The 15,160-nt window shown below is 37.2% G+C and overlaps 1 protein-coding gene across 5 annotated transcripts in view; it reads left to right on the top strand.

Annotated features, from left to right (window-relative positions):
* MAGI3 (membrane associated guanylate kinase, WW and PDZ domain containing 3) overlaps nucleotides 1-15,160 on the top strand; it is a 260,158-nt gene that overhangs the window by 212,867 nt on the left and 32,131 nt on the right. For all 5 annotated transcript variants that reach the window (XM_057544916.1, XM_007169372.3, XM_007169373.3 and 2 more), the window contains exons 10-13: nucleotides 612-1,217; nucleotides 2,436-2,467; nucleotides 4,527-4,683; nucleotides 6,012-6,103. In XM_057544916.1, the coding sequence (XP_057400899.1) occupies nucleotides 612-1,217; nucleotides 2,436-2,467; nucleotides 4,527-4,683; nucleotides 6,012-6,103 (887 nt within the window). The remainder of the gene's footprint in view (nucleotides 1-611; nucleotides 1,218-2,435; nucleotides 2,468-4,526; nucleotides 4,684-6,011; nucleotides 6,104-15,160) is intronic.

Genomic DNA, 15,160 nt, shown 5'->3' on the forward strand with positions numbered 1-15,160 from the left:
TGTTGCTTACTTTTCCTTTTGAAAACTAAATTACACTAAATTGAAAAAATCCACAAAAAAGAAAGATGCTGAAAGAAAATACATTCATAAGTTATTATTCTAAACTTCAGCCTTACATTGTTCAAACTAGAATGAATTTTTAAGTACATTGTAATCAATGGCTACTTAAAATCAAGAAATAAGGTGGTATTTGAAGATTTCCTGTTTGTACAAGTAGCCAATGGGGTTATTCACTCCTCTTCTATGTACCGAACACCTACTACAATGTGCCTAGCTTTGTGTGACCACTTAGGTGTGACTCAAAGGATATACTACAATGATAATATGAATTTGCAGTTAATTTTTTAAAGATTCACTTTAGCTTGAGGTCATAACTCTTTGCAACTAAGATAATTAAGAATTTATACATTTATGTATTCTTTTTAGAGAGGAGTCACAGAAGGGAGAATGACATGTCGATGTTCAAAATCTATCTTTTCAGTAGTTAATGAACAGTAAGAGGTTTCCAAAATTCAAATTTAGATGCTAAACTAATTATTTTCATCTCCCCCAACAAAAATGTAACTTATTTGATGGTTTTAATATTTTTAACATGACTTATGTTTTACCAGGTGATGTTATTGTAGACATCAATGGCAACTGTGTCCTTGGTCACACCCATGCAGATGTTGTCCAGATGTTTCAACTGGTACCCGTCAATCAGTATGTAAACCTCACTTTATGTCGTGGTTATCCACTTCCTGATGACAATGAAGATCCTGTTGTGGACATTGTTGCTGCTACTCCTGTCATCAATGGACAGTCATTAACTAAGGGAGAGACTTGCATGAATACTCAGGATTTTAAGTCAGGAACGATGGTTCTGGACCAGAATGGAAAATCGGGGCACACCTTGATCAGTGATCGTCTCAATGGACCATCAGATCTGAGTGAGCAGAGAGCGTCTATGGCATCGTCAGGCAGCTCCCAGCCAGAACTAGTGACTATCCCTCTGATCAAGGGCCCTAAAGGCTTTGGGTTTGCAATTGCTGACAGCCCAACTGGACAGAAGGTGAAAATGATATTGGATAGTCAGTGGTGTCAAGGCCTACAGAAAGGGGATATAATTAAGGAAATTTACCGTCAAAATGTGCAGAATTTAACACATCTCCAAGTGGTAGAGGTGCTAAAGCAGTTTCCAGTAGGTGCAGATGTACCATTGCTTATCTTAAGAGGAGGTGAGTAAAAGCGCAACAAGGAAAAATCTTCATTGTTCATGCATTTGTATCTGTGAATTGTCCTTCCTTACAGGTCAGAATATCTCTTTTCCCAGCAGACTTAACTGGTAATTAGTATGCATTTTCCTTAAGTTCTGTCTGACTGCTTCCATAAGCAGTATCTTTTGTAGCAGCTTGTTTAGTTATTTGCGGTTTCATTTGTGTCCATTATGGATTTCTTTCCCTCTATATTCTTTTTAAAATCTGATTTATGACTTTAATGATTAGAGAGAGTCACAACATTGTGCTACTTCAAATGAAATATATCCTCTTAATTCCATTTTCTCTGTTGATGGCAATAATAGAAATGGACTCTTTCAAGCAGTGGTACTTCATCTGGACCTCTGTAATGTACCAAGGATGTTTTGAAAGAGCTAGCATCTCTGTGAATAAGCAAAATGTTGGATGGTGTGTTAATCTGTTCTGTAAAAGCAATCATGATAGCTTGTGCTCATAAAGCTTTTATCTTAAGCTTTAGTATCTGTCCGTAAATGTTAATTAAACCCCACAGTGCTCATGTGAGATAAATATAATTTTATTTTCCAAGGTCATCAACTGACTTGAACTGCTCCCAGACATAAATGCAGTTCCAAGGACTAATCACAAAGTCGTGTTTTAATGGGCTTTCTTAAATCCATACCTATGAATGACTAGTATTTTAAAGAATAAAATTTAGCCCTTCACATATATCTCACTGGCTTTTAGTTTTCATTTTGAGGCAAATGAGCAGTTTAACTTCACTGGGACTTTTTTTTATTATTCTCATTTGTTTGAACTATTTTTGTTTCTTCTCTGTGCGGTATGGTAGAATGTGCTCAGATCTCTTCATGAGGGCTGGAGAATTATCCAGAGTTCCAACAAATATGAGAGTCCAGGGTTTGGTGTCAAACAGGTTGGATGTCAATTTCCTGCCTAGTTGCTGGTTGGTTCCGCAGTACAGGAAAGTAATGTTAATCTATTTGAGTCTTTGTTTACTTTATCTATAAAATGGCAGTAACATTTATGCGTTAGGATTGTCATAAAAAATGAAACACGTGTATAATGCCTGGCACGTAGAACATATTGGACATAATTTACTAGCCTACTAAAAGTCAAAGCTAGTTTTGTCATAAACATTAGCAGTATTTGTGATCTGGGAATGCTTCCTCTGTTTTTAAAATGTGGCTCATTTTTTTTAAGGTCCTCCTTCACCAACTAAAACTGCCAAAATGGTGAGTATACAGTGGTCCTCAAATGCTTCTTCCGAACACACGGAGAGAGGTGCTGCGTTCTCCTCCATGAGGGCAGCTCATGGGGGTGGCGTTTACAGACAGGCAGGAGCCAAGAGGCAGACTGCCCTGGGCTTGTATCAGAAACTCAGAGGGAAACGTGTGAGTTAGAAAAGCTGCCCATAGAGGAGGTGTGCTCTGCTGGTTAAGTATTTCTGCTGGAAGAATATTAGAGGCCTGTACTACCAATAGTCCTGTCTTGTAAATAGTAAAATGTGGACACACTGAGGTGCCTACTGATGGGTCCTATTACTTTCTTTGTGTTTCAGAGGAACAAGGGTAAGGAGTAGCTGAATGTTTGAGCAGATGTACTATGGGAAGATGTAGTAGTTTCACATAAATTCACAGGGACTATAATTTACCCACATTTAGATAACCTTCTGACATTTAGCCCTAAACAGGACCTTCTAGAACAATTGTGGCCTCTGTGCTCAGTTTGCTTGTTATCAGAGTGAGAGGCTATCAGACTTGGAACAGTTTTCTCTGGCATTCTTCTGAATAACTGACTAGCCTATTTAAAGACCTGTGTAGAGAATAAGACCTAAACAAAGGACGCACCAAATACTGGTATGAAAGAAACAGTGCTAGGTACACGTGTAGCTACTTAAATATCCACAATTATATGGACATGGATATAAAGACAATCATGTATAAAATCCTAATTTGCTCTATTTTGCTTGATTTGGGGTCTGTCATCTTATAGTTGAAAGATCGTCTTCCATAACCATAAACCCTGGGCTGCTAAACAAAAGACCATCAGATACAAAATGGATTAATTCTCCATAGCCCGCCAAATAGGATCCTCAGCAAATTTGCCGTTTTCTGGATCAGGCAGGAAGAAACACTCAGCACTTTTATAGAAAAGTGGACCAGTTAGGTCCAATGTGAACAGAAATTCTTTTTGCCTATTCAGTTAAAATTGCACTGTATTTTTCTACATTTCTCCATTCCTCTGGTCCCTCTAGTACTCATTTTTAACTTCTGTGCTACCCTATCTATTTCATAACGAATGCCAGTGCAGCCATGGGGACCCTAATGTTTTATAATTGATGAAAGTCTCAGACGACCTCTCACGGCTCCTGACAGAATCCTAGGACATGTGGGAGAAAGAGGAAGAGACTGCTCTTATCTCCCGGCCATCTGACGGGGTCTGGGTCAGTGAAGGGTCCCTTCTGGCACAACGCTTTACAGCGACTGTCCCCTCCCTCCTACCTGACAAGCTGCTCCTGCATCCTAGTCACATTAAATATCTTATCATAAATGTGTATAATCCCCCTCTTCTAACCGTAATTCAGGATAACAAGCTGTTCTCAAAACCATAATATTTATTTTCTTAGGCTATTCATTGGATTTCATTTTTAAATTTTATTAAAGAAGTCATTTTACTGAGCTATTCTTTTGGGAAAGTTCTATCTGAATAGGAACATTTGAAAATATCCCTTGTCTGATTCTCAGGCATGGTGCATTTTTTCGGGTTATATTTGGATTGGCCATGCAGGTTTTTACAGTGTCATCTTTATAACCTAAATTAGAGTTAACACTTCCTATTTCATTTTCTTAGAAAGAACATTACCTTAAACATCTTCACTGAGAATTCAACTCAGTGAGTGGGGAGGATGGGGTTTGTCAAGAATTACATGGACGTATTCTCTTAGAGTCTCCCTCTTGCTTTACTTGGAAGTGCTGCCTTGTGTTGTATCCCTATTTATCTTCTCAAAGTCAATTTGTGTCTTGGTGGTGGAGAAAAGGGCAAAATTGCTTAAACGTAGGACTAATTGATTGATATCATTATACACTTTTTCTAATTTAAGTGAAATATGTTTTAATCAAATACACACAGCTATGAAAGTGAATTCGTATAAGACTGCAAATATGCTATGGCTTTGACCCTGCTGCTTACACAACTGTAATCAGTTGACATACCCAGTTCAGACAACAGTTTTATGCACTAATCAACCATCTGGCTTTTTGAGATACTAAGTAAGGCCCTTTTCCATTTCAGAAAACAGATAAAAAGGAAAATGCAGGAAGTTTGGAGGCCATAAATGAGCCCATTCCCCAGCCTATGCCTTTCCCACCCAGCATTATCAGGTCAGGATCCCCGAAATTGGATCCTTCTGAGGTCTACATGAAATCTAAGACTTTGTATGAAGATAAACGTAAGTAGTTGTGGAATATTTCAGGAAAGCACGCAACAAAACTAATTTGAATTTTCTTAAAAACTCGACTCTTCCATCTTTCAAAAGCATGTTGAAGTTATTCCTTCATTCCCATTTTAATATGACTTTGGGCTTCTTCCATTTATATTCAACATTGATTCATTTATTTTCTTCAAAACCATGTATTATTAAGTGCCTTCTGTCTACCCAACATCGTAGTAGGTAGTGGGAATACAGAGGTAATAGGTTACATAGGCCCTGCACCCCAAAAGATGATTAAGCCTAAATGGAAAAGACAAAGAGGTGATCAAATACATATACAAATAAGTGCAGATAAGCCCCTAACAGGTTCAGTAATAGAAGGATGGACTGGATGAATTGGGATCCAAAGTAGAAAATGGTCAATTTTACAGCTGTGGGTAGTAAGAAGTGTCAGATACTGCTTCATATAGGAAGTTAAGCTTTAGCCAAGTCTTTAAAGACAATGAGGTAGGTGTTTATGAGACAGATAAAAGGGAAAGAAAGAAGGAATAGCATGTGCACATTGACCTTGTATGGGCTGGGTTCTGCGAGGAGTTAGTTTAGCTGCGTGTGGTTGGCAAGGGAAACCAGAGTGGAGGGGGGGGCAGGAGCAGCTTGCGGGGGGCGGATTATGCCGTTCTGAGGAAGCTGGAGACAGTGGTATACATGACAGAGAGCCACAGAATGGTTTTAACCATAAGGATGAAATTATTGGACTTGTCTTTCAGAAAGATTTTCCTGGCAGGAATACGAAGGATGATGAATCAGAGGGGTGTGTAATCGGAGGAGGAAACCAAAGGGTAGAGTGGACTCCTTCGAGGAGTCCAGCTGAGAGATGATGAGAAGAGAGTGTGCATAGGGTGGAAATTCATTTTCATACTAATTTACTTACTAATGATAGATCTTTTCTAAAGTAAAATCATAGATTCAAGTAGGTTTAATTTTTTTAATTTATTTTTAGAAATAGATTTAGGTCTACCTCGGAAAAGATGTACACAAGTGGAAACATTATATATAATTGACTTCATACTTATTTAACCTGTTACAGATCTTTGTCTTGATAGTCCCAGGACATATTTAGGAAAATGAAACATTGATTTGAAAGCATCAAGAATTAATGGAAGTGTAATACTGAGAGCATGGAAGTGGGAGCAAATATTCCTAAGCAGTCTTGATTCAAAGTTTGGGTTAGAGCACAAAACAGAGATTTATGATTGAATTTTATTATATTATTAATCCTTTTAAAATAAATCAAAGTGTGTATTATATATGTATGTTTGTATTTATTATTTTCTGGTTTTCCTTAGCGCCAAACACCAAAGATTTGGATGTTTTCCTTCGGAAACAAGAATCAGGGTTTGGCTTTAGAGTGCTGGGAGGAGATGGACCTGACCAATCTGTAAGTTTAAATACTTTGGAATTTGGCTGTTCCTGTTAAAACTTTTAAGTAGAGATTTGGTAGAATACGGTGTTTTTGTTTTGTTTTCTTTTTTGTTTGGTTTTTTAAAAGATTTTGTTTTCTCTAACAGTTTCATTAATATGAGGAAGAACTGCATTTCTACTGGTGTCATAATACCTCAGTTAACTTGGTGTAGCTGTGGCTAAAACTATAGGTAAAAGCTGAATATGTCAGCTGTAAATTAGAGAGTAATAAATGGTTATACTAGCAAAGCATTTACATCTAGAATTTTATTTATACAGGATTCTCACTCAAACTTAGAGAACAAATATAGTGGGTTTATTTTTGTTTTGCCCTTAGTTTGATAAAAAGTAATGTGCTTCTTAGAATTTAAGAACATATTTAAAGTTTTTTTGTATAATATCAAGAAAGACTACGTTATTATCATGCTTAGAAGTTAGGTGAATAACAATATTCTTTTAAAATGACAGGCTTCTTTCTATTTCTGACTAGAACATTTGATTTATAGAGTATAAATGTGTTCTAATTAGTCATATCAGTTACGGTTAAAATAATCATCAGAGACAGAGTTGAAGGCAGGTTGCCCTACATAGGGCAAATATAAAATACCTTGATTGTTTCTTTTTTTTTGTCTTTCTTTTCTTTTTAATTGAGCTATGATTGACATATAACGTATTAGTTTCAGATGTACTGAAACTAATATACATATGATTTGATGATTGTATACATGATTCGATGTTTGTATACACCACAAAATGATCATCACAATAAGTCTAGTTACCATCCGTCACCAAATTTGTAAATTATTTTCCTGTGATAAGAACTTCTAAGATTTTTCCCTTGGCAACTTTCAAATATGCACTACAGTATTACTGACCGTAGTCCCCATGCTGTACATTACATCCCTATGACTCATTTATTTTATAACCGGATGTTTGTGCCTACCTCCCCCCAACCCCCTTTCCACTGTCAACCACCATTCTGTTCTAGGAGTTTTGTTTTGTACTGTTTTGTTTGTTTGTTTATTTTGTTCTTTGTATTTCACATATAAGTGAGAATACACAGCATTTGTCTTTCTCTGTCTGACTTATTTCACTTAGCATAATGCCCTCCAGGTCCATCTGTGTTGTCACAATTACCAAGATTTCGTTCTTTTTAATGTAGTTTAATCTTCGCATCTGGTGATTTTGTCAATTTTCTTCTTGTAATTGATTTCTACTTTTATACCATTGTGATTGGAAAAGATGCTTGACATAATTTCAGTCTTCTTAAATTTATTGAGACTTGTTTTGTGGCTTAACATGTGATCTGGCTGAGTAGTAGTTGTGTGTGTGTGTGTGTGTGTGTGTGTGTGTGTGTGTATAAAGAAGACATCATATGTATATTTTTTTTTTTTCCTAATTGCTATGGCTAGGACTTCCAATACTATGTTGAATAAAAGTGGCAAGAGTGGGCATCCTTGTCTTGTTCCTGATTTTAGAGGGAAAGCTTTCAGCTTTCACCATTGAGTATGGTGTTAGCTGTGGGCTTGTCATATATGGCCTTTATTATGTTGAGGAGTGTTCCCTCTACACGCTTTGTTGAGAGTTGTTATAAATGGACACTGAATTTTGTCAAATGCTTTTTCTGTACCTGTTGAGATGATCATATGATTTTTATCCTTCATTTTGTTAATTTGGTGTATCACATTGATTGATTTGTGGATGTTGAACCATTCTTGCATCCCTGGAATAAATTCCACTTGATCATGGTGTATGATCCTTTTAATGTACTTTTTAATGCGATTTGCTAATGTTTTATTGAGGAGTTTTGCATCTGTGTTCATCAGTGATATTGGCCTGTAATTTTCTCTTTTGGGGGTGTCCTTGTCTATTCTTGGTATCAGGGTAATGTTGGCCTCATAGAATGAGTTTGGAAGTGTTCCCTCCTGTTCAATTTTTTGGAAGAGTTTGAGAAGGATAGGTATTAAATCTTCTTTAAATGTTTGGTAGAATTCACCAGTGAAGCCGTCAGGTCCTGGACTTTTGTTTGCTGGGAGGTTTTTAATTACTGATTCAATCTCCTTACTAGTAATTGGTCTGTTCAGATCTTCTACTTTTTCATGATTTACTCTTGAAAGATTGCATGTTTCTAGGAATTTATCCATTTTTTCTAGGTTGTCCAGTTTTCTGGCATATAATTGTTCATAGTAGTTTCTTATGATCCTTTGTATTTCTGGTGGCATCAAGGGTAACTTCTCTTTATTTCTGATTTTACTTTTGAGCCCTCTTTTTTTCTTGGTGAATCTAGCTAAAGGTTTGTCAATTTTATTTATCTTTTCAAAGAGCCTGCTCTTAGTTTCACTTTTCTATTGTCTTTTTAGTCTCTATCTCATTTATGTCTACTCTGATCTTTGTTATTTCCTTCCTTCTACTAACTTTGGGCTTCTTTTGTTCTTTTTCTAGTTCCTTTAGGTGTAAAGCTAATTGTTTGAGATTTTTCTTGTTTTGAGGTAGGCCTGTATTGCTATGAACTTCCCTCTTAGAACTACTTTTGCTGCATCCCAGAGATTTTGGTAAGTTGTATATCCATTTTCATTTGTCTCAAGGTATTTTTTTTATTTCTCTTGATTTCTTCATTGATTCATTGGTTGTTCAGTAGCATGTAGTTTAATCTTCACATTTTGTGATTTTTCCCAATTTTCTTATAATTGATTTCTACTTTTATACCCTTGTGGTCGGAAAAGATGCTTGTTATAATTTCAGTCTTCTTAAATTTATTGAGACTTGTTTTGTGGCTTAACATGTGATCTGTCCTGAAGAGTGTTCCACTTGAGAAGAATGTGTAATATGCTACTTTTGGATAGAATGTTCTGTATATATCTGTTAAGATTATCCGTTCTAATGTGTCATTTAAGACCCATGTTTCCTGATTGATCTTATGTCTGCATGATGTAGTCATTAATGTAAGTGGAGTATTAAAATTCCTTACTATTACTGTATTACTGTCAGTTTCTCCCCTCAGGTCTGTTAATATTTGCTTTATATATTTAGGTGCTCCTATGTTGGGTGCATAAATATTTACAAATGTTATATCTTCTTGTTGGATTGACTCCTTTATCATTATGTAATGCCCTTTTTGTCTTTCATTGCAGTCTTTGTTTTAAAGTCTATTTTGTCTGATGTAGGTATAGCTACCTCAGCTTTCTTTTGGTTTCTTTTTGCACAGAACATCTTTATCCATACCTCTGCTTTCAGTCTTTGTGTCTCCTTACATCTGAAGTGAGTGTCTTATAGGCAGCATATAGATGCGTCTTGTTTGTTTATACATTCAGCCACTCTAAGTATTTTGATTGGAGAATTTAGTCATTTACACTTAAAGTAATTATTGAGAGGTATGTACGTGTCATTTTGTTAATTGTTTTCTGGCTGTTTTGTAGTTCCTCTCTGTTCCTTTCTTCTTCTCTTGCTTTCTATGTTATGCTCATTTTCTATTTTTGTTATCTTTTGTGTGTCTGCTATAGGTTTTTGTTTGTGGTTACCATGAGGCTCACATATAACAGCTTATATATATATCAGTCTGTTTTAAGTTGATAGCAAGTTAAGTTTGAATGCATTGTAAAACTCTACATCTTTACTCCCCCCATCACATTTTACAGTTTTGATGTCACATTTCACATCTTTTTATTTTATGTATCCCTTTACTGATTATTCTAGTTATAGTTATTTTTACTACTTTTGTCTTTTAACCTTCATACTAGCTTTGTAGGTGATTATATTTACCTTACCCATGAGATTTACACTTTCATATGTTTTCTTGTTGCTAATTAATGCCCTTTCTTTTCAGCTAAAGTAGTCCCTTTCACATTTCTCATAAGGTCAGTTTAGTGGTGATGAACTCCTTTGATGGTTTCTTGTCTGGAAAACTCCATCTGTCCTTCAGTTCTGAATGATAATTTTGCTTAGTAGAGTATTCTTGGTTGGAAGTTTTTTCCTTTCAGCACTTTGAATATATCATGCCACTCCCTTCTGGCCTGCAAAGTTTCTGCTGAAAAGTCTGCTCATAGTCTTTTGGGGGTTCCTTTGTATGTAACAAGTTGTTTTCCTCTTGCTGCTTTTAAGATTCACTCTTTAGCTTTTGACATTTTAATTATAGTATATCTCTGTGTGGATCTTTTTGGGTTTGTCTTTTTGGGAACTCTCTGGGCTTTCTGAATCTGGATGTCTGTCTCTTTCCCCAAGTTAGGGAAGTTTTCACAGCCATTATTTCTTCAGGTAAGTTTTCTGCTCCTTTCTCTGTCTCTTCTCCTTCTGGCACCCCTATAATGCAAATGTTTTTCTGCTTGAAGTCATTCCATAGGTACCTTGGGCTATCTTCACTTTTTTTCATCTTTTTTTTTTCTTTATGCTGCTCTTGTTGGGTGAGTTCCACGACCCTGTCTTCTAGATCACTGATTCTTTCTTCTGTTTTATCCAGTCTGCTGTTGAATCCCCCTAGTGTAATTTTCGGTTCAGTTATTGTATTCTTCAGCTCCATGACTTCTGTGTAGTACTTTTTTATATTTTCTGTCTCTTTATTGAAGTTCTCACTGTGTTTATGCATTCTTCTCCCACATTCAGTAAGCATCTCTATGACCATTACTTTGAACTCTTTATCAGGTAAATTACTTATCTCCATTTCATTAAGGTTTTTTTCCTTAGGTTTTATTTTGTTCTTTCATTTGGAATATATTTCTCTGTTTCCTCATTTTGCTTAACTCTCTATTTTTGTTTCTGTGTATTAGGTGAAGCAGCTACCTCTCCCAGTCTTGAAGGAGTGACCTTGTTTAGGAGATGACCTTATCTTTCAACTTTGCCCTAGCTCTTGGTTGTCTCTCCGACCTTTGTGATTGTCTAAGCAGCCTGATTTATTCTCAATAAGTCCCAGTCACTGAGGGTGTGCCAAGACCTCTCAGTGTTCCAAAGGGAGGGACCTCAGTCAGCATCTAGCTTCAGGCTGATTGGAAGCCATACCCTCAGGCAGCAGCTTTTAAAGTATGTCAACATATACAGTCCTGTGGGACTGCAGTTGTAAACTCTGCTGGCCTCCAGACCAGGAGATTTGGAGGTATCACCTGGGTGACAGTTGCAAAAATCAGGACTTCAAACAAGTTTATAAGCTCATTTCTGGGAGGTACCAGAGAACCGTAGTGAAGCCAGGGAAGAGTGCAAAGATGGCATCTCTGGTCTATGTTCCCTGAAAGCACCTCTGTAGCCTCTAGATGTGTGGCAAAGCTGAACCCTGCCCCTCAAGCTAGGACAAGTAAATAGGCCTTTTTCACAGAAAGACTGGGGTGGGGGGGGGCGGTGTTTCAGTCTGCAGTCTGTGTAGTGCCATGGGGGTGGGAGCTAGTCAAGAACTGTCTATCTTATTGTTACAGTCTCGTGGGACTCAAGATTGCAGGCTGCCCTGGCCACCAACGCCAGGCAATCAAGGAATGACACCTGTGTGGACTACATGTGCCCACCAGCTTTAGCTAAGCAGCAAGAAAGTGTAGGGCCAGTGCATACCCACTAGCTTTAGCGGGGCAGTAGGAGAGTGTAGGGCCAGGGTGCATCCACTGGCACAGCAGAGTAGAGGGAGAGCACAAAAATTGGCACCTGCTAGCACCTCTGTCCCTGGAGAGAGTCCCAGTAGAGCCCCAGCCCTTCAGCAGATGCTTTAAGAGTAGCAAATGAATCTCCTTCACATACAGTCTAGGCAGTTTTCAAACTGCTGCTTTGGTGCTGGTCCCCGGGGTGAGTGAGACTGTGTGTAAACCCTTTAAGAAAAGTATCTCAGTTCCTGGGCTTCCCTGGTGGTGCAGTGGTTGAGAATCCGCCTGCCAATGCAGGGGACACGGGTTCGGGCCCTGGTCTGGGAAGATCCCACATGCCACGGAGCAACTGGGCCCGTGAGCCACAACTACTGAGCCTGCGTGTCTGGAGCCTGTGCTCCGCAATGGGAGAGGCCGCGATAGTGAGAGGCCTGTGCACCGCGATGAAGAGTGGTCCCCGCTCACCACAACTAGAGAAAGCCCTCGCACAGATATGAAGACCCAACACAACCAAAAATAAATAAATAAATAAATTTATTTAAAAAAAAAAAAAAAAAAGTATCTCAGTTCCCTATAGCCCTTTGGGTCCCCTGGATGTGAGCCCCTTTGGTTTTCCAAGCCAGACATTTTGGAGGTCCATCTCTCCATTGCAGATGCAAAGGTTAAGTTGCATGATGTGAGGCACGAACCCCTCACTCCTTAGGGAGAAGCTCCAGATTTGTGAGATGCTTCTGATTATGGGTCACTGTACTGGGGGGTAGGGTTTGGCAGACCATGTCTCCGCCTTTCCTACCCATCTCAGTGTGGCCCTTTTACCATTTCTTGTAAAGGAATTGTTCAGCTAATTTTCAAATCTTTTTCAGAGGGAATTGTTTCGTATGTAGCTGTAGATTCCATGTGTCCATGGGAGGAGGTGAGTTCAGGATCTTCTTACAACACCATGTTGGACCGTACCTCCTCCAAACTAGTTATATTCCTCTTGACTGTTTCTGATGGTAGATGTAGTTTTGTAGATGTAGTTTGTCACTTCCTATTTTGTTGATACTCATAGTGTTTGTTCACTTAGGTGTTTTAAGAATTTTTCTCAAACAACTTGGAAGAAACCTTTCTCTTCTCTTCTCTCTTTTTTAATTGAAGTATAGTTGATGTACAATATTATATGTTACAGGTGTACAGTATAGTGATTCACAATTTTTAAAGGTCATACTCCACTTATAATTATTATAAGATATTGACTATATTCCGTTTTGTACAATATATCCTCGTATCTTACTTCATACATAATAGTTTGTACCTCTTAATCCCTTATGCCCATATTGCCCCTCCCCCTTTCCCTCTCCCCACCAGTAGCCACTAGTTTGTTTCCTATATCTATGAGTCTGCTTCTTTTTTGTTATATTCACCAGTTTTTTGTATTTTTCCACATATAAGTGATATCACTTATATTCCACATGTAAGTGATATATTCCATGTGTAAGTGACATCATACAGTATTTGTCTTTGTCTGACTTGTTTCACTTAGCATAATGCCCTCCAAGTCCATCCATGTTGTTTCAAATGGCAAAATTTCATTCTTTTTTATGGCCTAGTAGTATTCCATTGTACATATATGTATGTATATATAGGTGTGTATATAGATATAGATCACATCTTCTTTATCCATTCATCTGTTGATGGACACTTAGGTTGCTTCCATATCTTGGCAATTGTAAATAATGCTGTTATGAATGTTGGAGTACATGTATCTTTTCAAGTTAGTGTTTTCATTTCTTTTAGATATATACCCAGGAATGGAATTGCCGGGTCATAGGGTAGTGCTATTTTTGTTTTTTGAGAAACCTGCATACTGTTTTTGACAGTGGCTGCACCAATTTGTATTCCCACTAACATTGTGAAAGATTTCCCTTTCCTCCACATCCTTGCCAACATTTGTTATTTGTAGACTTTTTGATGATAACCATTCTGACAGGTGTGAGTTGATACCTCATTGTGGTTTTGACTTGCCTGATGATTAGCGATGTTGAACATCTTTTCATGTGCCTGTGGGCCATCTGTAATTCCTCTTTGGAAAAATGTCTGTTCAGGTCTTCTGCCCATTTTTTAATCAGGTTGTGTTTTTTTTTGGATATTAAGCTGTATGAGCTGTATGTATATTTTGGATATTAAACCCTCATTGGTCTCATCATTTGCAAATATTTTCTCCCAGTTTGTAGGTTGTCTTTTTGTTTTGTTTATGGTTTCCTTTGCTGTAAAAAAGCTTTTAAGTTTAATTACATCCGATTTATTTTTGTCTTTATTTCCATAACTCTAGAAGATGGATCCAAAAAAATATTGTTGCAATTCATGTCAAAGAATGTTTTACCTATGTTTTCCTCCAGCAGTTTTAGAGTATCCCATCTTACACTTAGATCTTTAATCCATTTTGAGTTTATTTTTGTATATGGTATTAGAGAGTGTTCTAATTTCATTCTTTTGCATGTAGCTGTCCAGTTTTCCCAGCACCACTTATTGAAGAGACTGTCTTTTCTCCATTGTATATTCTTGCCTCCTTTGTCATAGATTAATTGACCATAAGTGTGTGGGTTTATTTCTGGACTCTCTATTCTGTTCCATTGATCTATGTGTCTGTTTTTGGGCCAGTACCATACTGTTTTGATTAGTGTAGCTTTGTAGTATAGTCTGAACTCAGGGAATGTGATTCCTCCAGATCTGTTCTTCTTTCTCAAGATTGTTTTGGCTATTTGGGATCTTTTGTGTTTCCATACAAATTAAAAAAAAATTTTGTTCTAGTTCTGTGAAAAATGCCCTTGGTATTTTGATAGGGATTGCATTGAATCTGTAGATTGCTTTGGGTAGTATGGTCATTTTAACAATATTAATTCTTCCAGCCCAATAACACAGTATATCTTTCCGTCTGTTTGTGTCGTCTCCAATTTCTTTCATCAGTGACTTATAGTCTTCCAAGTACAGGTCTTTTACCTCCTTAGTAGGTTTATTCCTAGGTATTTTGTTCTTTTTGATGCAATGGTAAATAGGATTGTTTCCTTAATTTCCCTTTCTGACAGTTCATTATTAGTGTATAGAAATGCAACAGATTTCTGTATATTAATTTTGTATCCTGCAGCCTTACCGAATTCATTGATGAACTCTAGTAGTTTTCTGGTGGCAGGAATTTCTACATATATGTAGGATTTTCTACATATACTATCATGTCATCTGCAAACAGTGACAGTTTTACTTCTATCCAATTTGGATTCCTTTTATTTCTTTTTCTTGTCTGATTGCTGTAGCTAGGACTTCTAATACTATGTAGAATAAAAGTGACAAGACAAGATAAGGAGCATCCTTATCTTGCTCCTGATCTTAGAGGAAATGCTTTCACTTTATCTTCTCTTAAATGTAGGGTTCTAGCAGCTCTGAAACTAGCCCAAACATTTAGGATTACCTAATTATAGGATTCTGATTGCTGGCAAACAGAATGA

The sequence above is a fragment of the Balaenoptera acutorostrata genome, chromosome 1, assembly GCF_949987535.1.
Source record: "Balaenoptera acutorostrata chromosome 1, mBalAcu1.1, whole genome shotgun sequence".
Taxonomy (NCBI): Eukaryota; Metazoa; Chordata; class Mammalia; order Artiodactyla; family Balaenopteridae; genus Balaenoptera; species Balaenoptera acutorostrata.